Source organism: Dermacentor andersoni, chromosome 6 (genome assembly GCF_023375885.2).
Source record: "Dermacentor andersoni chromosome 6, qqDerAnde1_hic_scaffold, whole genome shotgun sequence".
Taxonomy (NCBI): Eukaryota; Metazoa; Arthropoda; class Arachnida; order Ixodida; family Ixodidae; genus Dermacentor; species Dermacentor andersoni.
The window spans coordinates 49,456,356-49,480,613 of record NC_092819.1 but is presented as its reverse complement, the minus strand read 5'-3'; the positions used below and the strand labels follow the sequence as shown (position 1 = coordinate 49,480,613).

Sequence of the window (24,258 nt, the reverse complement as noted above, 5' to 3'; positions counted from 1 at the left end):
AAAGTGGACGAATTCGATATGTCAACTTATATATTACGTGAATTTGTTACGTTGTGCACAAGGGTTCTGCAAAAGCTGTACTTACACATTACTAAATTTTTTGAGATCTTTGTGTAACATATCGATTTCGTCCGCTTTAGATGTACTATAAGATGCAATTCCCCGAATTGTGATATCATTTTTCATTGCTGAGTTACGGAGTTGTAAACTTCATAGTTTCATTTCCTGAAAATTTAAGATTTTTGCCAATCTTCAGAAAAATTGACGACCTAAATGAAAAGTTAGAAACCAACAGTCACTAGAATTTAAGGTTTTCTTTTAAATGCAACCAACCTGGTCAAGTTTGGTGTAGTGGTTGCCGAGAAAGACGAATTCTCCTTTTCCATGTATTTAGATAGGAGCACCCGAGCTAAAGCTTCCTCCTAACACTAGAATACGCTTGGTAAGCCAGAAAACACGCAAAAGTTACAGACAAGTGGCAACACCTACTTGAAATTCCCGCACCAGCGTGCCATGACGTCATGCATTTTGACGCTGTCTGCTCGGGGGCCATGTCAAATAATTGTCGGTAAAAAGAAAAAGAAAAAAAAAAGAGAGAAAAACAGGATTCCAATGATGTAGCGGTGCGGGTAAAATGTACTAAACACAAGACATAACTTCGGTGAGACGGGTGTTGTCCGCAGTTTAATCTTTATTCTTTGCTGATCCCTCTTCTTCTTATCGCCTTCCCCCCCCCCCCCCCCCCCACCCTTTGCTTCTCTGCTTCCGCTTCTTTCACATTCCAGACGCAGTCTGCTTCATTTGTATTCTAAAAGAGCCGAAGATTGGAACTTCGGAATTTTCAGGAACCTTGACTGAACCACAACGACCGAAAGCAAACAAACAAACAAACAAACAACCAGACAGACAAACAAACTAACAGACAGACAAGCAAACAATCAAAGTACTCTGCAATACATGGCGTCACACTGACGTAACGGTGCTAACGCTCCTGGCCTGGAATTCAAAAACGAAACTTTGACCGCCATTTTTTTCTTCTAGTAATCAACACATTGCCGCGAAAACAACGAAAACGGAGTTCTGCAGGCGTACTCTATCAATATAAATATATTAAGTTTCCTTCTGTAATGCTCTCGCTTTAATACGCTAAGAGCGTAACAAAAATTACATGTACAGAGGTGTCGGAAGTGGACAAGGGCGATGGGTACCGGGATAGGCCCTTTTCCAGGAGAAAAGGCCAGGAAGCAATTCCATAAGATCGTACGGGCTAGTACGAGTTTTCTTGAACACGAAACATAGACGTGGCTTTGGAGGGCTTATACGTTTTATTAATAGGGCTGTCTGCCATTGCGTGCACCGTTTAATGCCGTTTACTGGCCAGAGTGTCAGCACTGGCGTCTCCCGCACTCCCCTTCCCGACATACAGCCCTGCGCACTTCCGAGAGACGTCATCGCATCCGCCACGTAGGAGTATACCACGTACCATTACGAAACTGCGCCTCAATTTGTTCGCCTTGTATCAAGCTACGCCGAGGTAAAACCCCCCTAGGCGTGGATGGAAGGGCTTTAGGCTGAAGATGCTGTAAATAGAATCCAATATGGCGCCCGTGACGTCATGTGCGACCACGGATAAGGTCGCCGAAGATCCTCAGATGAATCGTCTCGTCGACCTCGGTGGCTCCGGAGCGGCGCGGGCACTGCATTGGCCCACTGCGTGCTCTTGCGTCACCCTCCGTCAGGGCTCACTGCCAGTCGGTGGGGGCAGCAGCTGCACACTGTAACTCACTTCCTTGCGCGTCAGCCAGCTGTACGAGTTGTCGAACACGAGTTCGTCTGGGCCACGAGAAAAAGAGGGACAGGGCAGGTTTTCACGATCAGGAAGGGTATAAAGAAGGGCATTGCAGAGAAGGTTGGAGCCCTACCCATAAAAGAAGAAGGAATAAAGAAAGGAAGGAAGAAAATCATTCTTGCCATCAACATCCATAATAAAGTTTCTCAATTCCATTCCATTTTGGCGGCGTTTGTGCGTCCCGCGCTACGAGGACTTTCATGCGGGATGCATGACCTCAACCACACACACTGATTAGATTTGGAAGTGCGCAGTGTTCATCGTCCAATGTACGTAGCTCGGTGATCGTTGTGGCCCGAAGTTGCAGTTTGTTGTGCGCCAACGCGCTTGGAACATAGATGAAAGCTAGTGTAATCGTCACGTGCCGTTGCAGGTGTACGTCAATCACTAACTAAAATTTATAACGAGGTCAGTTTCCCGTTCTGACGACTTCGTTATAACGAGAGTTTACTGTATATAAGCCGTCGAAAGGATGCTGTCTGTTACAGAAGCTCGCACGAAGCGAGGTCACATCCGAACGACCGCAGTTTAAGTATACTTACAGGTTCCTGGCTCCTGACAGCAAAGGCTACCACTGTGGGGCTCGTGGCGCGTGAAGGCAACCTTCCTGGGAGCCACCAGGTCACGTGGCTTGTCCGCATCTGTGGCGCCGCCGGGCGGCCGGAATCGCACAGCAAAAATCAGGTCTCCGGACAACGTGCAGAAATCCCATCGTAGTTCCGAGCCGGCTCGCGCTACGGGTACCTGATATACGTCGGCAGAAGAAGGAGAAGACGAGTGTTTAAAATCTCATTTGTGTTTGTTTAGCAGTCGACGATAGAAGTCTTAGACATTTCAATATTCTTCATCAAAGACCTCCATAACGCCGACATTTCTTCAACCGAGCAGAATAAAATAGAGCGTTGCGTTTTGACAGGCACTGCGTTATGCATGTTAGAAGACTTCATGTCAGACTGCCTGCTTACAAGGAGTATTCGAGCGATTAGGCTGGGAAGGATTAGAAGTGAAAATAAATGGCAAATCTCTCAACAACCTTCGCTTTTCAGATGACACTCTGTTGTTCAGCAACGCCGGTGATGAATTGCAACAAATGACTGAGGACCTCAACTGAGAAAGTGTAATAGTAGGGTGAGTGAGTGAGTGAGTGAAACAACTTTATTTGGTCCAGAATAGACGCGAGTAAACTCAACGTCACCTGGCTAGACCCATTCGGGGACCATCAGGTCGGAGATTAATATGCGGACGACAAAGGTAATATCAAATAGCCTGGTAAGAGGACAAGAATTCATGATCAGCAGTCAGACTCTAGAATCTATGCAGGAGGATGTTTATATAGGTCAGTTACTCGCAGGGTATCATGAGAAAGAAATTTACAGAATAAAAATGGGTAAGAGCTGAAGAGAGCGATACGGATCAGAGAGCCAACGGGGACAGCCGCTATTGTACACTTGACATTAGGAGGGAAAGAATAGAGCTGGGCAGGCGCAGTAATGCGTTGGGTAGATAACCGGTGGACCATTAGAATTACAGAATGGGTGTCAAGGGAAGGGACGCGCAGTCCTTGACGTCAGAAAACTAGGTGGAGTGATGAAGTTAGGAACTTTGCAGGCTGCAAGTTGGATTCAGCTAGAGCAAGACAGGAGTAATTGGAGATCGCTGGGAGAGGCCTTCATCTTGCAGTGGACATTAAATGGGTCGATGATGTTTATGATGACGCGTTACAGAGATACTCAATTTTACCACGCATATTGGGGGCGAGCTCTAGCGCTGGAAACGCTGGCGCCGCCATCGCAGCGTGACGTGTAATGAGGGATCACGTGGACAAAGCGGCCGCGTCGGCTGCTTCGGAAACGCCGAAGCGAGCTGAAAACGAAAGTTCACCTGCGCTGCGGTTCTGATTAAGTGGGGCAGTTTTCCCGCTTCGGGTGTGTGCTTGACAACACTTGAAAGAGGTAGTGGCTGCCTCTGAAGGTGTCCGACATGATAGGCTACTGCTCGGTGTCGCAGAGCCGGACGTACACAACGGAGCCCGGTGTCAGCCTTCACACGTACCCGCAGGACAAGAAGCTGCGTGAAGCTTTGATTGCGAAACTTAGAACCGGCAAGCAGCCATCGGCTACAAGCCGGGTGTGCAGCAAGCACTTCCGCGAGGAATATCTCTGCTATGGCGTCGGGGCTGCGATGTTCAGTGAGTAGCAGAAAGCGCGCACTGATACGCTCGCCCGCGCGCGCTGTCCGGCTAATGCCATGAAGCGTTGGTCTATGAACTTGTTGATGCCACATACTGGCAAGTTAATTGGAATCGAAAGGGAACGGTAAGAAGCACATTAAAGAAAGGCATGGCATATGCTCATGCTTGTGCAGCACCAAGCAATGAAATGTAATGGATTAGGCAAAAGAAGTAGCGAGTAACTGCAACTTGAGATATAATTACACGGAAACGTCCAAGACTTTATAAGAAAAGAAAAAAAAATGAATCGTCGCGACGGGACATCACAAGTCACCGTCGTAGGTGTCGAAGACACTAGCTATAACTAAATTATTTTGGAACAGTTTCCTGTTTGCCCAAGATTATTATTTTGACAGTAAAAAACTTCCTTCGTTTCGAGAGTACTTACAGAAATGTCCAGGAGGGCTCCCGCATGGTTTACTTATTGAGTGCCGACAGCCAAACCTATGAGGAGCGTTCCGCGTTATCGCTCATACTACGCAAGCGAGGCGCTTCCGACAGATGGCGACTCCGTAAGTCCTCGCTTCCAATATACGTAATCAAGCCTGGTTATCACGTGTTCCATAACCTATACTCGAGTTTCGGGCCATATTTTTTTCGCGGGAATTTGTTAGTACTTCCAGATCAGCGTTTTGAGGCGCTATAGGGCAAAACGAGGATGTCAGTCATGCAAAGCTCTTCTGTTCTCAAAGAAAAAGTGCGTGTACATTTACATTGCTTGGCTAGAAGAAATCAGTAACAAAATGTACAAATGAGCGTTTGTTTTGTGTCTCTTTACATACGTGTGGTGAACGTAAGACTCACGCTAAAGTTAATGATGTTGGGAAGGGTTATTACGCTCCGGAGTTCTTTCCAAAGCCCTAAATCCCTTAGTCACACCGTCCACATCAGTTTTAGAACTAAGCAGAAACAAGACAACACGATACGACGAGGAATGGAATTATGGCAGGCAACTGCTGAAAGGCATCATACCGGCAGAGTCCATTTGCTGCCAGCACCGATGGTGTGCGACTTTGCACCTGCGGCGTCCGACCATTTTCGCCGGTACTCGTCCGGGATGGGACCGCCAGGGCAGATCTGCATGCGACATTCACGTTAGTCTCTCTCTCTCTCTCTCTCTATCAGTTCCTGAAGCATGGCGATCATCACACAAAACTAATTCATAACTTTCCCTCGAGTTAGCTGTCCTACGATATTGTTTTCAATTTCCACTAGATCAAGAAATGTCAAAGCTTTCCGCATTACAGACAGTAGTAACATTGAATCCCTACGCCTCCTCCCCCCCCCCCCCCCCCATACACACGTGTGTGTGTGTGTGTGCGCGAGCCCTGGGGGCTCGATTTTTGTTAGACACTACAATATAAACAATATAAAGCCAACAGGCAGTGAAGCCAAGGAAAGCATGGGGGAAATGAGCCGTGGTTTAAATTGAAATGCACACAGTGCAAAGTGTACAAAGTGCTAACGTGCTAATGTGAAAAGGAGGTGTGGTTATGTGGGCTGACCTCCTCAGTTCTCCTTAGTTCATGTTAAACAGCCGCATTCATTTCCACTCAGCTGTGTTTCTGTAGTCTGTCCCGTCACATGTCCATCTATTTCAGGTTTAGTTTATTTTCTTCAAGTGCCACTTGGAACGTTCGTCAGCATTCGAAAGCAGGGAACTGCCGCCTTTACAGGCCGTACTCCCTCGCACTACCTCTATGTAGCGCAGTGAAAGCTGGGACTTGTGTCAGCCAATCAGCAACGATAGCAGGCTGCGTGTTTTAGAGAAGGAAGACGAGCTTGCCCATAGTGCTCTGCTAATTCATCTGCGAGGCGTCGATTCAGTGGGCGTCGCGGAGAGGGCGATCAGAGGCGGACAATGGGGGAGTTTCCTTTCTCCTGAGTCTTTTTTTTTCCTTTTCTGGATGGCTGACGCGATCAATAGCTTTTGTTGTTCTGCACGAAGTTAGTGAGATTGAATGAGTATAGCGATGACTGTGGAAACAGTGGAAAGACAGTCAGAAATCAACGTACTAGGTGTCTGCAGCCTTCGTCACCGTCTGGTCCAGTCAGCGTGCCGCCCCATTTTACAGGGAGCCGCTCAACGTTCATGCGGCTCCTCATCAACTCTTGCCAACCATCTGCGAAACGTGCAAGTAGAAAAATTAGTGCAGCCATGGATATCGGTTTACGTCTATTAATACCTTTTTTTTTTCAGAAAGCAGAATAAACAGAATGATCCCCAAGCAAAAGCTTCGATGAGTTATCTGACGTTTCACAGCTGGAGTGCTCTTTCAGAAAACGTTACATTTCGCCATGCTTTCTCGTTCGAACCAATCCAATATGATGTGGTCGACCACCTCCTCCCCGAGCCAATCAGATCTATAGAGAATGGCAACTTTGACAGCGGCGAGTTTACCTTTATAACACCAATGTTTCTTTACATTCTTCGACACTGATAGTTGGCACAAACGAAGCGGCATATTTAAGTTCTCCAGAGAACTGAGCATCATCCGTCAACCCAGAAGCATGTTCTAGGAAAGCAGTGGAAACAGACGGCAACATAAAAGGACAACCAGACGTGCACTGTGTGTGTGGTTTCCTATCCCCCTTTCACCTTCTCGTCTTTTCGGCATTCTTCTAAAGAAAGATGCATGTTCCAGACCCTCATTTAAAGAAACTATTATTACCCTAGTGGAGAAAGCCAGAGCCGTTCGGAAACGTGAGGCCTAACCCATTATAGTTTTCGGTTGGAGTTTCTTTCAGCGCAAACTTCCTTTCTGTGCACACTTTCTGTCAAATGTTCCACACGTTGGTGGGTAATGTTACAAAAAATAATGTCGGAAGCATACATTTCGGGGATGTGGAGCGTCTTCTTAGTATACCTTGTGATTAAAACAGAAAAACATAGCCTTCTTTTTTTTTTCTCTTTACAGTCGACGAATACAATACGCCACAATTCAGTTATATATGCAATTATATTTCAGGTCGCATGATCGCTGCAACATGCAGAAATGACCGCTCACCTTTTCCAAATATGTGCACTTTGCTTATGGTCCTCGGAGTCAGCAAAGGTTTGATGATGTTCCACAACATGGGAAATAAAGTGGGCGCTGCAAGAAATAAAATGTGGCATTCACATTTATGATGCTATGGTGTTAACCCATGGTCTGCGGTTGAGTGATAGAACAAGTGTGACGCAATTATTCTGAGAAAAATTATATTAACCTGAGAATCCTTGCACAAGTCACTTAAGCTTCTCGGTTGCTCTACCAAACTTCGAACAATAATTGATGATCAGCACAATATATATAAAAGAAAAGGTGGAACTGTAGCTTGCCTCACTTCGGCTTCATTCTTCAGACGCCTGCTTCAGACGTCAGTCCTGCCAACCTATTATTGCTAAATTTTATATTGCAAGATCCGCCAATGTCTTAGAACGATGATAGATAAATAAAACTGCGCTTTGCCATTACTCTCCCGGGAAACGGACATGGTGAGAGGCGGTATCGTTTTAAACACGAAGGGTGCGCGGCATGCTGGCTTCACCCCGAGAGAAGTGTCAGGTAGGAGAAGCTAACTTTAAAGGCAGGATCCCACGTACGTGCGGACATCTTTAGAGGGACCATTTAGAGGTACGATAAGTTAAGCTGTATCAGTGAATTTCGCTTACGCAATGGCCAAACGAGTACCCTTACCGCGATAGGAACATCGTAAGCGAGAAAAGAGGCAAACACGAAAGAAAAACGGGCAGCCGACGCTGCAGTGACACCAGCTCGCTGCACTGTCATGAATTTTAACATCCTCTGCTCAGGTATAGTTGACTGTTTATCAATGAGCAAAAGGATCACATTACATTCTAAAGAAAGCAAGGGCTCAACCTAGCAAGTTTCGAGAACTTCTACGGCTCCAAAAAGGTTCATATAAGGGAAATTAGTAGTTTGGAATATGTGACATCACACTGACGTACCAGCGGTGAGGTTTCGACGCGAAAGGTTTTGTTTCACGCGGTCTAGTAATAAATCAATAGTCTAACCTTTTCCACCGAGTAAACGAAAAGACACTAATTAAAGAGCGTTTCGCCATACTCAGCTGATTTTCTTTTTCCGCCCTGAAGCTTGTCGCGCGGCTTAGATGTCTATTTATATTAAAGCGCGGATGACTTCTTCGTGTATAAATTGCAGTAAGGGCCTTAGCAAGCTTATCGTCCATAAGCCAACGACTACAACAGTCTGTCTGATCCATTCGTAGCTTGGTAGCTCTTAGTACCCTTTCCCGAGTAGCCCTTCGTTCCTGGGCACGGCCATGACAGGTGGCGAATGTCCTCTGCAGAAGCTGGAGCGGCACACGTTGGCCTGATAGTTCACTGGGTGTTGGACCCGAAGCCTAGGCAATGGAACGTAAGGTGTATCAAGTGGTATTTCTGGTGCGGCATTATAGTTTGTCCACTAGGCCGTTGTACTGGTTCCGACCATGTCCCTGCACCCAGCGCACATGAGCGATGGAAGGGGGATGATCTGTGAAGATTGGGTATGTCTTCACAAATTTGTGGCGTCCTGCAAACTTTGTTCAATGTGTTGCACAGCGCTGAGGGATTCAGTGTACGTATCGACCCCGCTGATGCTGTTGGGCGTATTGGCGGCTGTAGTTGCGTCACGCAGTGCCTGCAGCTCAAGGAGTAAGCCTGGATTTTCTGTTCTGCCGCATCTAATTGCTTATAATACACGGCACGCTGTAAAGTAAGGAGTGTCTGTCATAGTTTGTTCTATGTGTTGGTATAAACCACTTTTCTTTGTGCCTCGTTTCGCGGATGTAGGTGTTTTTATGAAGCTTGGATAATGAGAATATTACGCTATTGTATTGCTCCAAATAAGACCGATAACCTAAAGTAACCTGTAATTATATAACGCGAACACAGGCAGGACGTCATATTTCCGGAAAAAGGCGGAACGCGAACATAAGGGATGGAGTCATATTTCTTCCCGCGAGGGCAGTCACTAACAGTAAACTGACCATCGTCAAAAAAACAAATACGTGGACGTTTTGGGACCTAAAATATGTCTCATTTATCGCGGCCTGGTAAATATAGGCTGTACTGACGCTTTTCATTGACCAGACGGCGTTCACTCGAGACCTCGGCTGATGTGTGAGAGCGCATCTTACAAAACGCGCCGCACATTTCGCTCACTGATGCTGTCACTCGCGGAAACTACAAATTAAACGATCCTTTCGTGTAGCTTCGAACGCACTGACTCCCTCGATGCAGTTGCTTCATTCGCCCCTGCGTTCCCGTCCCCAATCGGTGACCTCTGGTCCTCGTCCTTTGTGAGTAAAGGACTTACTATTACTTAACTAATGCCCCTGACCGTTTTTTAGATGTTGCTCTTCACGTATTTCACATTCTCCGTCGGAAAACAGCGCGGCCCAGCCCAGCTCGCGAACGTAACTGTGATAAATAAGTTTCCCACCATTTACGATGAAAGCCTCTTCCAGGATCTCCGGGTAGTTGGCTTCGTACATCTGGACCACCTCGGTGAGTGCCGAGACCACTGCACGAGTCAATTCACAGATAAGCACCCATACAGTTATGCGCTTAAAGGATAACTGCACTGAAATTTCACTTTGGCTAAATTGCTTGTAAATGAGTATCGTATACTATAGAGGTACCACACAGTATCGCGACTTGGTAGTCGCATAGCTGGTAATCGCAACTTTTTCAAAAACGTGACAACCTTTATATAGCACGTTAGCAGGCGATACAGGCGCCTTGTGGTAAGCGAATATGACGCAGATCAAAGAAACGTTCCCTGGTTCTCAACGTTCCGGGGCTCTGTTTGATATCCGGTGATGACGTCCTTTTTTCGAGTGTCAATAGAAAAAAAAAGAAATTCGATTTCTGCGAACTTCTTGTGACGCGTCCATTCGTATAACAAACGTGCAATTTCGCACGGAACCTGTTTCCCGTCTACACTACCGGAAACAACCGGTTTTTAGGCGGTCGGTCCACCACTTCTAAGGGTGTGCGAATAGCAGTTTTTGAGACCGAATCGAATACGAATCGAATAGCGCCAGAAGCGAATCGAATCGAATATTTTTCTAGCAAATTCCGAATAACCAACAGCTGTTCTCGCAATTATTATGCAAGAACGTTGACATTGTGGTTCTCACACCTTTATCACGCTTCGGTCATTGCATTGCACATTACAAGGCCTTGCTTATTAAAAACAAAAATGGAACATTAGGAACGAACACGTGTAGTTTGTTCACATACCCACGACTCTTCGTGGAGAGTGCGAATAATCGAGATTTAGTCGATCAGATCTGGTTCCCTGAACGAAGTAGCCTGCTCCGCTACGTAGCTTCTCATGTTTGTAAGAAACAGTTCTGGAGTACGAATACAACGCGAGGAGTGTACTTTATGAGCTTATTAGCAAGTGGGACCACATTTCGAGTACGACCACTTTCGCAGCCGAAGGCTCAACTAACCAGACGGTCACTTGACCATCGGAAAGGAACGTGCTATGTACCGCAGTGGAACGCCGAAGAACGACAATGGAAGCGCAACCTCAGTAGTTTGATCGAAGCTGCCGACTCGCCGGCCTTCCCCCTACAGCCATGGACCCTGACGGTGACAAGACGCGGCCTTCTTCCGGCGCTTCTAGGCAACATCACAGGTAGCTGCGAACCTATGCTGAAAAATGGAGAGAGGTCGTAGAGGAATGGCTGAACCACTATCGCCGGGCGATCCTATATAACCACTGGAATTCCACCATCCAGCGGACCAACGTCGCATTGTTCCTCGAGGGCATCGCGTTGACGTGTACAGTTCGAGAACTACGACGAGGGGCAGCGTTTCAAGTACGACGACTTTCGCAGCCGAGAGAGATCGCAACCTACCGGAAGCGCCTAACAGACAATTTCTGGAAGCGATGGCGAAAGGATCGTCTGCTGCAACTTCCATCTGCTCATTTCGCAACCACGGGACCGACACTATACTGAGTTAAAGGAAGGGGACGTCTTGATCGTACATTCTGAGACCTCTCCCCGCTCGCGAGGGTCATGGAGTTTTTCACAAGTTCATACCGTCACGTTGGCTCCTGGACAGCGAAGCAACAAGAACGTCTTGTTACAACAAGGCCTATCCGAATGATGTACCCACTTGAACTCCGCGATTAACTGCACTACGCGGCCGGGAATGTTCTTTTTATCGCAGCGACGTACGAGCCGAGAAAATAAGCAGTGCGTGGTCAAGCGCGAGAGAACTACTAGCAGGGCTTCGCAGCTCTGCTGTTCCGACTGATTCGACTGTTCAGGGATCGTCGTGAAGTTCGTTTCGTCTTGAGTTTGTCCATCGTAAACCGGACGACTCGTAACCGTCTGTCGGTCCTTTCCACATAAATATCTGCACTGACGCCTTTTCTATATTGTTGACTACCGCTATGGGGCCTGTATTGAAGCGCAGGAGTATTTAAGACCTTCGTAAACGTTGTCTCCCTTTTCAAGGCCCTCGTTGAGAGACCTCTGCATCCCTTGGCATGCCAGGACGCATCGAAAAACCTCTCTAACTTTCGCGTCAATGCTTGTTTCCCAGACGACTTCTTTGTGCGTCACGTAATGTATAGCTTGGTTAGACCTGGAGGGGCGTCGTCGACAATTTCGGCGAGTCCAGCACGCACGCACTCCCGCATGATGGCGTCACACGTTTCCAGCAGATCAAAGAAAGCGTTGCTTGCAAACAAGAAAACTGCAAGACGACCTTAAGAAATTATCCACCAGTGTATACAGTTCCCGGGTTCTGGCAGCAAATTTGCAGGTTAGTCGACAGGTTAAACGAAAAGGCATTTTTAATAACACCGACTCGGTCTGTGCATCCCTGCTAATAGTCAAGAGGCCTTCCTTCTCCTCTCGCGCTCGACCACACTATTCTTTGTTTCTTGAACTGCACGGCTCTGCGATAAAAAAACAACACTGACTACGGTTGCCGGGCTTGAATTATTCGTGTTTTCTGCTTTAATATTATGTCTAATTGAAAGCACTTGACTATGCTTAAATGTGTAAAAAATATTTAAATACATTCGTATTTACGAATAGTGACTATTCGTTTCGAACTCGCGTAATCGAATTGGACATTATTCGATTTCATTATCTGAAAGTTTTATTATTATTATTATTATTATTATTATTATTATTATTATTATTATTATTATTATTATTATTATTATTATTCGCGCACTTCTAAACACTTTATTGCAGTCGGCATTGTGAAAGTGTTCGGTACGGCGAGCTTGCCTTGCCGATGCTTTACCTTCGAGAGACGAAAGCTGCCAGAAAGAGAAGCCTTCCATGTCCGCCACTGCGTGCATGGTTTCGATCCGAGGACCGCCCGTCTGCGCAGTGGTTAACAAAAAAAAAAAAAATCTCAAGGTAGTTTGTTTCTTTTTTTCCGGGAAGGGTTGCATATCCTGCCTCGCGCATATTAGCGAAGCGTTGGGAGAGCATCCGCCGAAGTGCGCACACTAAAATTATTATTATTGTTTGTTTTGAAAATATATATACATTTGACAGGAAAGGGAAAGCGAGGAGCAGGCTGGCAACTGCCACCGGAAGGGGCACAACACTTGACTACTCTTCAGAAGGGAGGTGACAGCAACACAAGAATTGGAAGATAGGAAGGAGGGGAGGAAAGAGTAAAGAAAGAGCACGATGGCAAATCTAAAAGAATAAAGCTTTAGCTTGCTTTCAGCCTTATATGCTGCCATTACAAACGTTCTGTCTCGCTTATTACGAATACCAGCACCTTCAGCATATAATCTCTACGTAATCGTTTGGCACACAACCGTTTTTCAGCATGTTCAGAGCACTGACCTGCAGTGTGAACTGCCTCTTGAGCTCCTCTTGTGATTCCAGGAGATAGATGCAGTGGCGCAGAAGGTCAGTGCGTGACGCGGCTTCGAGCATGCCTGCGCGTCCAGAACAGAAACGAGCGAAGGGCTTCCTTGAATTGAAATGCAGTGGAAATTTCTTGGCAGGAGTATAAAAAAATGAGTGACTGTATACAGTCGGAGTAACCAAGCTGCAACACAGAAACTGAGAAACTAAGCAAGTGAGCAACGCTCAGTATATATATATATATATATATATATATATATATATATATATATATATATATATATATATATATATATATATATATATATATATATATATATATATATATATATATATATATATATATACCTGGAACACAAGACGTTCTCGTCCGAGAGGCTGCACTGTAGCGAGGGGGTAGGGTAGGGCAGATGGGACATGTTTGTTTGGGGTGTGGTGCCCACCCCATCCATATCTGTTTCGCATAAACCGAACACTTGAACTCCTTTCACAGCGGTAGAAGAGAGATCACTTCCCCGGTTCTTATAACATAGCTGCCGTGAATTGGAGTCAGTTTCTTGGCCGATATCAACGTAAAAGTCTGTGTGAAATGTTTATAGGTTACTCCGCACCTTTACCACATATATGTCGTTCGGCTGTGTGGCGCTGTTCTCTTGGCGATCCCGACGCCCTCTGAATCTTGAATACGTAAGTTTTTTTGTTCTTTTTTTAAGTTTTCCCAGCGCGCTTGAACGTTTGGCATATCATAGGAACTCCGTTAGCCAGCCTGTAATCAGCATGGCGGTTGCTGGTAGCGTAGTCTCTATACTTTTGACAAAGGCTGTACATACAGTTCGTAGGCCCATAAACAACTCGGGGTAATTCAGCTTCCCGTGGGTCTCACGATAAAACTATCCAGATGTCGCTACGGGCGCTGCCTTCACTGCCATTTGTAGCTATGACCGTGCTCGTTCAATGCATCGGGTAGACGCGCGTGATATCGTTATTTGGCTATGCAATTGTTTTCGTACTTTACCTTTGAAGTCTGCCTGTCCCACAGGAGCTATGAGCACCGGCTTACGATCGGGGCTGCAGTCCAACAAGCCACCAGGGAAGTACTTCAGCAGCACCTGCGTCACAGACAGTGCCGCAGGGATTGAGGTGCATTCATCCTAAGTAGTAGTAGCAGTAGTAGCAGTAACTCCTTGTTTATTTTTACGTAACATGAAGAAAGGGAAGGTAAGGAAATCACTGCTTACGGCACTGTAACTGTCTAGCTACACCTGCTGAACCTGAACGGTGGTCGGCTGTGAGGGTGGGGTTGAGGGGCGGGGGGGGAAGGGAAGAGACAGGGAAAGGGGATAGGAAGAGAGAATAGACTATATAGGACGAAGGAAATTTTTTACATTTTGTTTAATGTAAGTCATAATGCACTCAAGTGATGCGAAATAAAGCTATGGCACTTGCAATAACGCAATCGGTGTTCTGCACTAAAGCCCCAGCGTCGCTGTTCTTTCCTAAACTCAACGCTATGTTTTACCGATGGAAAATAAAAGAGCAGCAACGTCGGCCACAGGGAATCCCATACGCTAGAAGCGTTTTCATCACCATCATCTCAATACTTCTTTACGCTTATACAAGTGTGTCCTTACAGGGCATAGCATGAGGGACGGAGTGATCAATAATAAAGAATACGCAAAGCGACCGCAATAATTAAGCGAGTGAGAAGTAACGAGAACAATAAAGAACAAAACTAAAAACTTAGAGGATGCTTGAGCTTCGCCTTTAAGAGTGGAACGCGTTATCGGGCCCCGTTCACGTTCACACTGGCACCAGATATTCTACGACACGGGGTCCGACAGAAAACAAGGATGGGATCGTCCCGGTGGCAACGCAGGGCAGAGCAATGGCTCATACCCCTTTAAGCAAAAAAAAAAAAGGGGGGGGGGGGTGGGTTTGTGTTTGAGTTTCCGCGTAACAGATTTATGTTTTCTTCTATTTTCAAATTACAATTCGAAGCTATCATGTCTGTAGGTTGTGTGTAAGTCGGACTTTACGGTTCTTCTGGCGCATTTTACTTTGAGAAATTCAATTAGTTCAGTAACGCCCCTGCGCCACGCGAAGGGCCGGCGTAGTTGTGGTACGGTATGATCTTTTTTTCTTACGGACAACGCCGCCGACGGCGGACGCCGGCACCAGACGGCGACATCGGATCGTCCCGGTGGAAATGTGTCGTGATTATGACTCAGTGTTCGTATCGTCTCTTTTCGAAATAAACTTTTTCTAAACACATCGGATTTTCTGCGACACGGTATCCTTTAATGCTATTGCGTTAAAATTGTTATTTTAATGCGACAGCTTAAATTGCGCACAACTACAATACAAGTGGTAAAAAAAGTCGAGTAAGAACTGACATTACATAGGTAAAGGGTAATTTGCAGTTATTCATACCAGGCAGAAGAGAACGGCCAGCGTAAAATTATGCCGCGGTGTAAATTTACTACACGAAGCTTTTGTTGTCTCCCTCACTTACGGTACCCCAAATCTACTTTTCTTCGTTTCTTAAAGAGAAACTAAAGGATGAAGATTCAATTAGTTTAACTTAACTGACAAAACATTATTTAGAAACTCTGTTTTCGTCAATTTCTTTATAAGAGGTTGATTGCTAGGAGAAAGAAATGAAGGCCAAACTTAGATTTTTAAAGCTATGGTTACGTTTCGATACGTTAGGTGACGTCAAGGATTTCAAAGTACATTTTTTTTTTTTTGCATTCGGGTCGTTTTGGCTAAGAAAAAAGCTCAGTCCATGGCGCTTTTAGAATTTTTTAGTCCATCTTTACCGCAAAGAAAAAAAAAAGGAACCGGGTCCTAGCAGACACCGGCAAAATTCATGACGTCGCGGAATGCTTGTGCGGGAACTTCGGGGTGGCAGTGCCACCTCTCCTTGGGTCTTTTCAGGCTTATCGAATCTTCTCACGGCGAGAGCACTCTTTAGTATTGTTGAAGGATCATTTTTTTTTTTGCTAGTGGAGCTTAACGAATTTTTCTCTTTAGTGTCTTTGTAATTGTAATTAGCATTCTATTCTCGCCCTAGTCTCGAGAGTTGAACTGCTCTACAACCCTCGTTGGCGAAGGCGTCTCGTCCTTCGAGCAGTGGCGAACATTTGCGTGACTCTCGACACCCGCAACGTCGAGCTGCGTGCCCTCAACTTGCCCGTCGATAACGTACGCGTTACGAACCGTGGGGGCTTGGTAGTCCTCCAGTATGGTGTCAACTTGGTACTTCTTCCGCCAGGCGATGTGCTGCACAGCAAAACGTTGGCGGTGGTACCGCCTTTGTTTAGGATTCAAGTCGGTACAATTTCGTTCGTACCACCAGTTGTGCTCCTGGTTGGTTTAACCGCACTCGAAATTGAAAGGAAGTTAAGTGAAAATTACAGTACACTGTTAACCAAATTATTTATGTGGAAGTACTTCTTTATTAATGCAGACGTATGCTCTATGTATTAGGGCACCCAAGGGGAGTATTCTGTAAGAGCCCATCTAGTGGACTGTCCATTTCGACCGCTGCTGATTGGCTAGGGCCGCTTGTCTCCTCCTCGCTCGTACAGATGCATCCAGTCAGCAGCGGCCGAAATTGATGGTCCACTAGGGGAACTCTTACAGAATAACCCTTCACCTCCACCCCGCCCCCTGTTGATTTCAGTGACTCGCACTCAGTCTCGTTTTGTCTTTTTTCTCTTTCTCTCTTGCAAGAATATGTTAGTTTTTGTTTGCGCTAAAGTATCCTTTATGCACTAATAATTTTTTTTTAATTTGATATTTGTAAACAAACTGCTATCTGCTTCTCAAGCGAGGTAGAGTGGCAGAGGCGTACTGCTCTCAATTTTTCCAGTTGGCTCCAAGTTACATATTCTTGAATGGCGCAAAACACACTAGATGGAGGAAACGGAAAGGACACACAGATGCGCACTCCCAACCTAAAGTTTATTGAATGCAACGCACCCTTCTTTAAATATGCAAAGCTATGGTCACGTGATTCGGGAGGGTGTAAACAAGTCGAGATAACCACCGTGGCACTGTAATACCAAATTTTCTTTCCCTCCTCTCTCCCCCTGTCATCTTTGTTTTCCCCTTTCCCATTCCCCCGGTGTAGGGTAGCCAACCGGACGTTATTCTGGTTAACCTCCCTGCCTTCTGCTTTTTCTCTTTCCCTTCCTTCTTTTGAAATGCCACGGCTTGTAGCCTCGGTTAATCTACGTTCTTTCTTCTGACGTGACAGTCACCACGGCGCTTATGACTACGTCACCACACGTACTCCCTATAGGGAGTGTTCACCTGACGTCACACACGCCGCATTGTCGCCTAGCCATTCACACCTTCTACTGTGCTGCTGGAGATAAGGCGAGTCGGGATAACGCGCAGCTTTTCACCACGCTGGCTGTACAACAATGTGAGTGGCCTCGATGACTCCAGTGCCTATCCCTCCCTCCCCCCTCCCCCCATAACCCTGATGGTGTAAGATGACCGTCCGCTTCCCTTAGCGGAGGGATGCAGGTTATCCGACTCACCTCGACCAGCATTTTCCTCGCATCGTTCGTGTCGAACTTCCTGGCTGTCGGGAAAAAAAAAAAAATGCACGTCACTATAAGACGACGACTAGCGTGGCCGACAGACGGTCGCATTGCCGTTAATCAGGTTCGCCGCGCTATTCATTCAAAATCCTGGTATGCGAGAATGTGCATGGATGAAAAAATGTGCGCCGCGCCGATGTTCCATATTCCACTTTCAGGGGAAACACCTCATTAGTATTCAAGAGCTCATAGCTGCTGATGTTTAGCATAAGATTCAGAAAGGTATTTTTTTTTTCGTTCATCGACATCATCATAAAATTTCGTATGAGGCACATTTACCCCGTGAAGTATAGAACAAATGTCGGTGTTGTAGCGGCTTGAATACTAATGAGGCGTTTACCGTAAAAGTGGACGACCTTGTACTACGCATGTAGACATCTTGCACGATGCGTATTTTGCGCCTTAGACGCTATGCACTACTGACATTTTACGCTCGAGCATGCACAGTACTCCCGACACAGCTTTCTGTTTGCTCAACACGTGCTACGTAAAAGTGTTTTCCCGAGCGTGAAAGAAGCCCGCGAATACACGCAAAGTACCGCGAGAGGACAGACGCGCGGCAAGTTTGCGCGTGTTCGCGGGCTTCTTTCATGCTCGGAAAAACACTTTTACGTGGCACGTCTTGAGCAAACAGAAGGCTGTGTCGGGAGTTTTTCATGCTGCTCTGCAATTTTCTCTTTGACACTTTTAATGTAACTATAATATTTGATAAGTTGATTAATTAACTAAGACTGATTCTGTATTTAGGCGGAATGCAAAAAGTAGCCCGAGTATCTCCAAGCGACGGCAAACAAAATTACCTTGGTTCTGTCCACCTGCGTGGTATCTGCATATATATATATATATATATATATATATATATATATATATATATATATATATATATATATATATATATATATATATATATATATATTTAATCTTGGCGCATGATAGTGGGGCACCCTGATACACTCTTCGGTCGCCACTGCATGGTGACAGGGGCAGCGTTCCCGATTTATCACTCTTCGAGCATACTCTACCAGTACAGCGTCACGTACCGCTCAGAGCGACGCCTATAGTGGCCGCCACGTATACGGCCGTCCTCTCAATGCACAAAGTGCTCGACTTGAACCTGACGCATCTAGGAGGTCGCGCCGTCTCACAGTCACATCCAAGCGGCGCGCCAAGTTCCATCGATCGACGCGCTCCGAAGGTGACATTCGGGGCGAAGGTGATCAATGAAGAATACCGCTTCGGTATGCGCGTATAGATGTGCGTTTACTACAGAGTCACCCTGAGGCGCACCCACGTGAATGCCCTTTGTTCTCGCAAAGGGGTCTCTGGATGTCTTCGAATAATGAAAACGAAAGTTCTCTTCCAAAGTGTCCCTCGAACCTTCCGATATTGGAACGCCTGAGTCGTCGCTTATCGAGATGCAAAGGCGATTCTTCTTGCTTGCTAAACTATACCTCGCAGTATGAAGCCCGTGCGTCCCTATTATTTTATGCTCGTTTGCGTGACGGTTGGTTAAAGGGGCCGCTTCGGCCAAGCGCGACAATCGCTGTGCTTCCCCCCCCCCCCCCCCCGCCCATGAGCACCTGTATTGCTGATGTTTGTGCAGCGCAGTTACGTGCAGCATCGGGATTACGCGTCGGCATACAGAACGTCCCGACAAAATTTGTTCGACACACGCGTGGCTTTAGATCACGCAATACAATTAGCGCGCGGTTTCTCCGGCACGCTAGTGCGCCTTCGATCGGTACGCGCGGAGTTTTGCACTACACGTGGGACACTTCGCGGTGCACGTTACTTTCAACAGCGATTGGATCGAGGAAGTCACGCCGTCGAAGGGTGTTCGCATTCTTTAGAGAAGTCACCTGTCACCTATGTTTTTTTTTATTTATTTCTCAATACTGCAGGCCAACGTGGCCCTAGCAGCAGTGGAATTACAATGAAATCGGAAAAGAACAGCACAGAAATAATTTCCAATGACATTCGCACGACAATATAATACATCGGTTGCTTTAGGACGATATTTATCACACACACGCATAAAAGTGTGCAATATGTGGGCCACTCGCGGCCGGACCGTTCGAACGGTCGAATGCGCGTCAACTTTTTGCAGGTAAGTATAAGCCGTTTGTACGATCCCTTCCTTCCCTGATTTGTTTAATCGTATCGTACACGTTCGCATACCAACGTCAGGGCAGGCGCACATATCGGGTAGTTCTTAATGAGCTTACCTCGCAGCCATTTGAGCAGGTACCAGTCTTCCCGCGAGGGCGGTGAAAGATCGGCCGTTGAGATTCTGAACTGCGGAAAAGTGTCGATATAGTCTGTTAAAAAGTCAGAAGCGATTTAGCGTTAATTGTGAGAGAAATGCGTTAGCACCACATTGAGGTCCCGTATCAATGATCTGAACCACGTTCACCACGTTGAAAAGTGTCGTTCAGAAGCTCTCGCTCCACACACGTCCTGCCTCTTCGAGTATAGCCAAGTGCAACTGACCGTGCTCCGGACCAGACCACCGGCAGTTGTTATATATATATATATATATATATATATATATATATATATATATATATATATATCCACACTTCACACTCATATACTTTTTTTCTACTTTGACAGTCGTAATGCCGACGCAGGAATAAAGTACATGATTCGGGGGTTAGAAGGCACATGCTTTTCCCTGGTCTATTCTAGCTTTCGAGAAGGAGAAAAATTAAAGAAAGAAAATGAGCGACTGAATGAAATAACGACCTAACGAACGAACAAACGAAGGAAATAAGTACTTATTAATTAACAACCTGCCGGACGGAAGAAAAGGCGAAATTTGACCAACAGAATACGAAAAACGTAACTGTACTGCTCACAGGGGCCCTTTGATGCCTTAGCGAGGGGAGTATACTTGCCTTCCGCGCTTAAGCAAATTGTTGCGTGGGTAACACCGTATTCTATTCACATCCGCTACAGCTCTAGCACGGTGTTGCATTTCTTGTTTATGATTAGAATTCTGACTTGTCAGCGCTTGCTTTGCACAATTTAAATAAAGTTTGCACCTTTTGGAGATTATGTTAATTACCCCACAACGACAATCGTCATCTGCCTTGCTTGCGTTCCCTTTCGCGAATACTCTGAGCTCGCTACTTTCCTCTAGAGAACGGAATGCTGTGTCATGCTGATAACGCACATGCCGTTCGTGACCTGTAAGTACCGGGTGCGCAGCGTTAAAGCAAGGAAATGCGGGCGAGATAGATTTCGACTACCGTTGTGGGACAAGACGAGTACCAAAGGGTGCAGGCTTTTTTTTAAGGGTGCGGATACGAAAGCGGAGTATTCTTCGGAGTTTTCCTTCGAAATACGGAGCTTCTCGGAGCTCTGCCGTCAGTGCTTCGCGATTAAAGACGTCCCCATTCCTGGAATACGGGAATAGCACGAACACGAAATCGTCGCATCAATATCTCGACATCGCGGTCGACGGACATTCTTATATACAGCTGGCCGGCGACAATGGCAAAGCATATGTGAGCATGCGTGTCATGAAGTGTGACTACATAAAACACGCTTTTTCGCAGCTGCACAAGAAGTTCTTGCTGAATAATAATAAAAAAAAGCGACGGCACGTACAAATAGCATTATAACTTTTTTTGTTATTTCTTTTTTTAATCCAGGGTAAACAGACGCGACAGGAGACCTGTGTTACCCGCGCGTTACTTCGACAGATGTGCCACTGTCCAACATGCATAATATCCCGGGATAGAGCACCGACTCTTCCACGTTTTCCTCGACGCTTTCTTCGAAGGGTGAAAAGTGCAGGTATAGCTGAGTAACCTCGCTATCATGCGTGTCTTTTACACCGAGTGATGAGAACGCTTTACTGTCCATGGAACATTGGGCGCGTGTACGCGGCCTTACAGACGCGCCCCAGGTTTTCCGCAACATCTCGTTGGACCGTATACGTCTTCGATTCGCAGCAGCAGCGACAGGGATTACGGCTCCCGGAAGTTATCAGCTATGCCATATTATTTACCTGCGTCACCAGCGTCGAGAACGCCGAGCGACGGCAGCGACGATCGAGGTTTGCCACACATCACGGAAAGCATTTTCGACGCATTTTTTGGAGATCGTTCAAGTATTTTCAAACGATTTAATGTGGCTGCATAAGGCCGAAAACGTTTTCGTACATTTCAACAATTTTTTTTAATGGTTGTATGAAGAGTGAAATATTTCAATAATTTTCCAGCTTAGTGACGAGAAAGTTTGGAAATTCGAATGCTCAGCACGTTCAGTGACGGGACGTATACTGAACAAACTGTTCGTTCGGTAAAACACACGCTACGTGAACAAAATCTCAAGTTTGTAGCGTAAGGTATTTTCTCCAAATGTGGCAAATGGAGGCGAAATCTGCTTGCACATTCTTAGTGTACCACGTTGACTATGCATTTCACGTAATATATGTTCAAACCACTTAAACGTAATCCACATTTCTAAAGGAAACCGCGTGAGCGGGCACAGCTCTTCGCATCTAAGAGTTTGTGTCACGAAGGCATTTTTTTAAAGAGGTTCAATAATGCCGTGAAACGGTTAACCATTACGGTTGAAAAAGCCATTCGAAAGAGGCACAACGACGAACGAACCTACGAACGAGGCTCCACGCCATATCGCGAACCTACGCGCTCCTGTCGAGTCTGCTATCTAATCAACGAAAACAAAAACAAGCAAAAGAAAGCGAGACAAGGCACCAATTATCATCGCCCGCGCTGGCTCGAGTGAGCGACGGTTGAGGACGAGAGCGCCATCTCGCGTTGCAGGATACACGGCGACGCCGCGCGGTGGCAAAGACTCGTCGCGGTCAAAAGAGCGGTGCGTCTCTTGCTCGACTCTCTACGGAACCCGCGCCATATTAGCGTGCATGCATCCACTATATAATAACTAACTACACGCCGTGGTTGTGGCGCTTACCTGCTCGAGGGCAGCGCGTTCCTTGGTGCTAAGCCGATCCACAGCGTCGTCGTCTGCTGCGCTCATGGCGTGGCCATCGCGTGGCGCTTCGCTGCCGTCTGCTACATACTGTGCCAAGGGCGGAGGGCGAGAGGGTTAGTCGATATCGTCGTCGGCGAGTACGCGTCGTTTCGCCGTGACCGAGGCGATGATGGCGCTGTTTACGACGCCGCCAAGTGCAACGTGCTGCCGTCGAAAAAAAGAAAAAGAAAGAAAGAAAGAAACGGGGAAAGTGAGCGCATCTGCGCGCGCGGTGGTCGTGTTGAAGGCCTTCGCGGCCGGCGCTGCCAATAGCGCTAAGAGGCCGGCGGTCCGATCCGAAGGTCCCAAAGGGCAGCTAATGACGCGACTCAACTATACCCGAAAGCCAGCAGTTGTTAGTAGTAGTAGTTGGCTAATGTTTGATAGGCTTCTGATCACCGAGCTAGACCTGTAGGTTTATTGATCTCAAAGAATGACGGGTTGCCACGAAAAATAATAAGAAGAAAAGATCAACTGACGAGCGCCGAATCGCCTAGTCAACACGTGCCGTATAAAGTGAGGTCGCATGTCCCGACGTTATACGTTACATAGAGGTGAGGTTAGTCTCTGAGACTTGAGCGGCTCCATAGCGCCTACAAGCGGAGTGAATTGCTGTCGTTTACGTAACAGAGTACATTGTTTTCGATTCTATTGTTTAAGTAACGCACGCACAAGCAGGCGCTAGTTTGTACGCAAAGACTCCCACTCGGAGAAACATGCGTTGATAATTTTGCAAGACACGTTTAGCTGGGGCCTTTCGTATATGATACGATCGAGTGAAATGAATGTAAAACATGGAGATGGCTCTTATAAGGCATAAGGCAGCTACCTAGTAGGAGCGCTTAGCGAATACGAGTAAACTGAAAATTTACTAAAAGTTACAGTTAAAGGCCCACAAAAGTGAAACGTCTAATGATCGTGATCGTTAACTTTACGGTCGAGAAACTTCAATTACATGTCATCGCCTCTAACAGATTGCTAAGTACATTGAACACAATTGCGTTGTTTTATTGTTATTGTTATTATTCTGGAATCGCATTGCTGTAATATGGATATTTAAAGCTTTTCGCTATTATCGTGTTTTTTTTTCCATCCATTTTAGAAAAAGAGCATTGTGCTCCGAGGTGAAAGTTCTTCTCGAAACATAACCGCATAACCAACACTCTTCTGCGTATAAACATAGTACGTTTTACCGTATTTATGTGCTGTTTGACCCCTAAAGTTCTTCGCTTTTCCAACGCCTTCGTCGAGCTTGAATGCGTAGCCTGTTTGCAGCACTGCCCTCTTCCAGCTTCGTACAACTTGACACGCTGTACGCCGAAAGGGAGAACAAACAAAGAAAAAGAAAAGTCAATTTCATATACACTAGGCCTCAAAAGTTTACGGGACTTGAGTTCCACGAAAATTGTCAGATTCCATCGCGTTAAAACATGCCGCTTCTAATTTATTAGATCAACCTGTGTACGTCATCTGAACTACTACCTGTCCACAAATCTGAATTCGAGGCTGTACGTGCCCAGGATTTGTGGGCATTCAGCTGTTCATTGCAAACCCTACGTCCCGTGAATTTTTGGCTCCAACTGCACATAGCTACACTTCTTGTCCAGCGGGCAAAACGATCTGCTGCTTCTTTAAGGATGTACGTTTTTTTTTTTTTTCTTCTTCTCGTCAACTAAAACCGGTTAAAA

The 24,258-nt window shown here is 46.2% G+C and overlaps 2 protein-coding genes across 3 annotated transcripts in view; both read right to left on the bottom strand.

The window, feature by feature from the left end:
• Nucleotides 1–1,218, bottom strand: part of l(2)37Cd (general transcription factor IIIC subunit l(2)37Cd) — a 30,602-nt gene extending 29,384 nt beyond the window's left edge. The window contains exon 1 of the mRNA XM_055066620.2: nucleotides 490–1,218. The gene's annotated coding sequence lies outside the window, so the exon portion shown is untranslated. The remainder of the gene's footprint in view (nucleotides 1–489) is intronic.
• An 88-nt stretch (nucleotides 1,219–1,306) lies between these two features.
• Nucleotides 1,307–23,048, bottom strand: LOC126522939 (SEC14-like protein 2). Of its 2 annotated transcripts, none has more exons than XM_050171787.3 (13): nucleotides 22,511–23,048; nucleotides 19,789–19,858; nucleotides 17,501–17,544; nucleotides 16,170–16,232; nucleotides 13,966–14,059; nucleotides 12,927–13,021; nucleotides 12,367–12,448; nucleotides 9,530–9,610; nucleotides 7,088–7,174; nucleotides 6,096–6,202; nucleotides 5,052–5,156; nucleotides 2,392–2,593; nucleotides 1,307–1,833 (listed from the first exon to the last, which is right to left on the bottom strand). In XM_050171787.3, exons 1-13 carry the CDS (start codon nucleotides 22,574–22,576, stop codon nucleotides 1,736–1,738), a joined length of 1,194 nt encoding a protein of 397 aa, XP_050027744.1. In that variant the 5' UTR covers nucleotides 22,577–23,048; the 3' UTR covers nucleotides 1,307–1,735. The 2 variants fall into 2 exon arrangements, with proteins under 2 accessions (XP_050027744.1, XP_054922596.1); XM_055066621.2 differs by having other exon boundaries at nucleotides 19,789–19,853; nucleotides 22,511–23,031.
• Between the last annotated feature and the right edge of the window lie 1,210 nt (nucleotides 23,049–24,258).

Excerpts from the sequence above, each read along its gene's own strand:
- LOC126522939 (XM_050171787.3), bottom strand. The coding sequence starts at position 22,576 with ATGAGCGCAGCAGACGACGACGCTGTGGATCGGCTTAGCACCAAGGAA. Across the intron at positions 17,545-19,788 it reads CCTGCTCAAATGGCTGCGAG|CCAGGAAGTTCGACACGAAC; the intron begins GTAAGCTCATTA and ends TTTTCCCGACAG. Across the intron at positions 5,157-6,095 it reads ACGAAGGCTGCAGACACCTA|ATCTGCCCTGGCGGTCCCAT; the intron begins GTACGTTGATTT and ends TGTCGCATGCAG.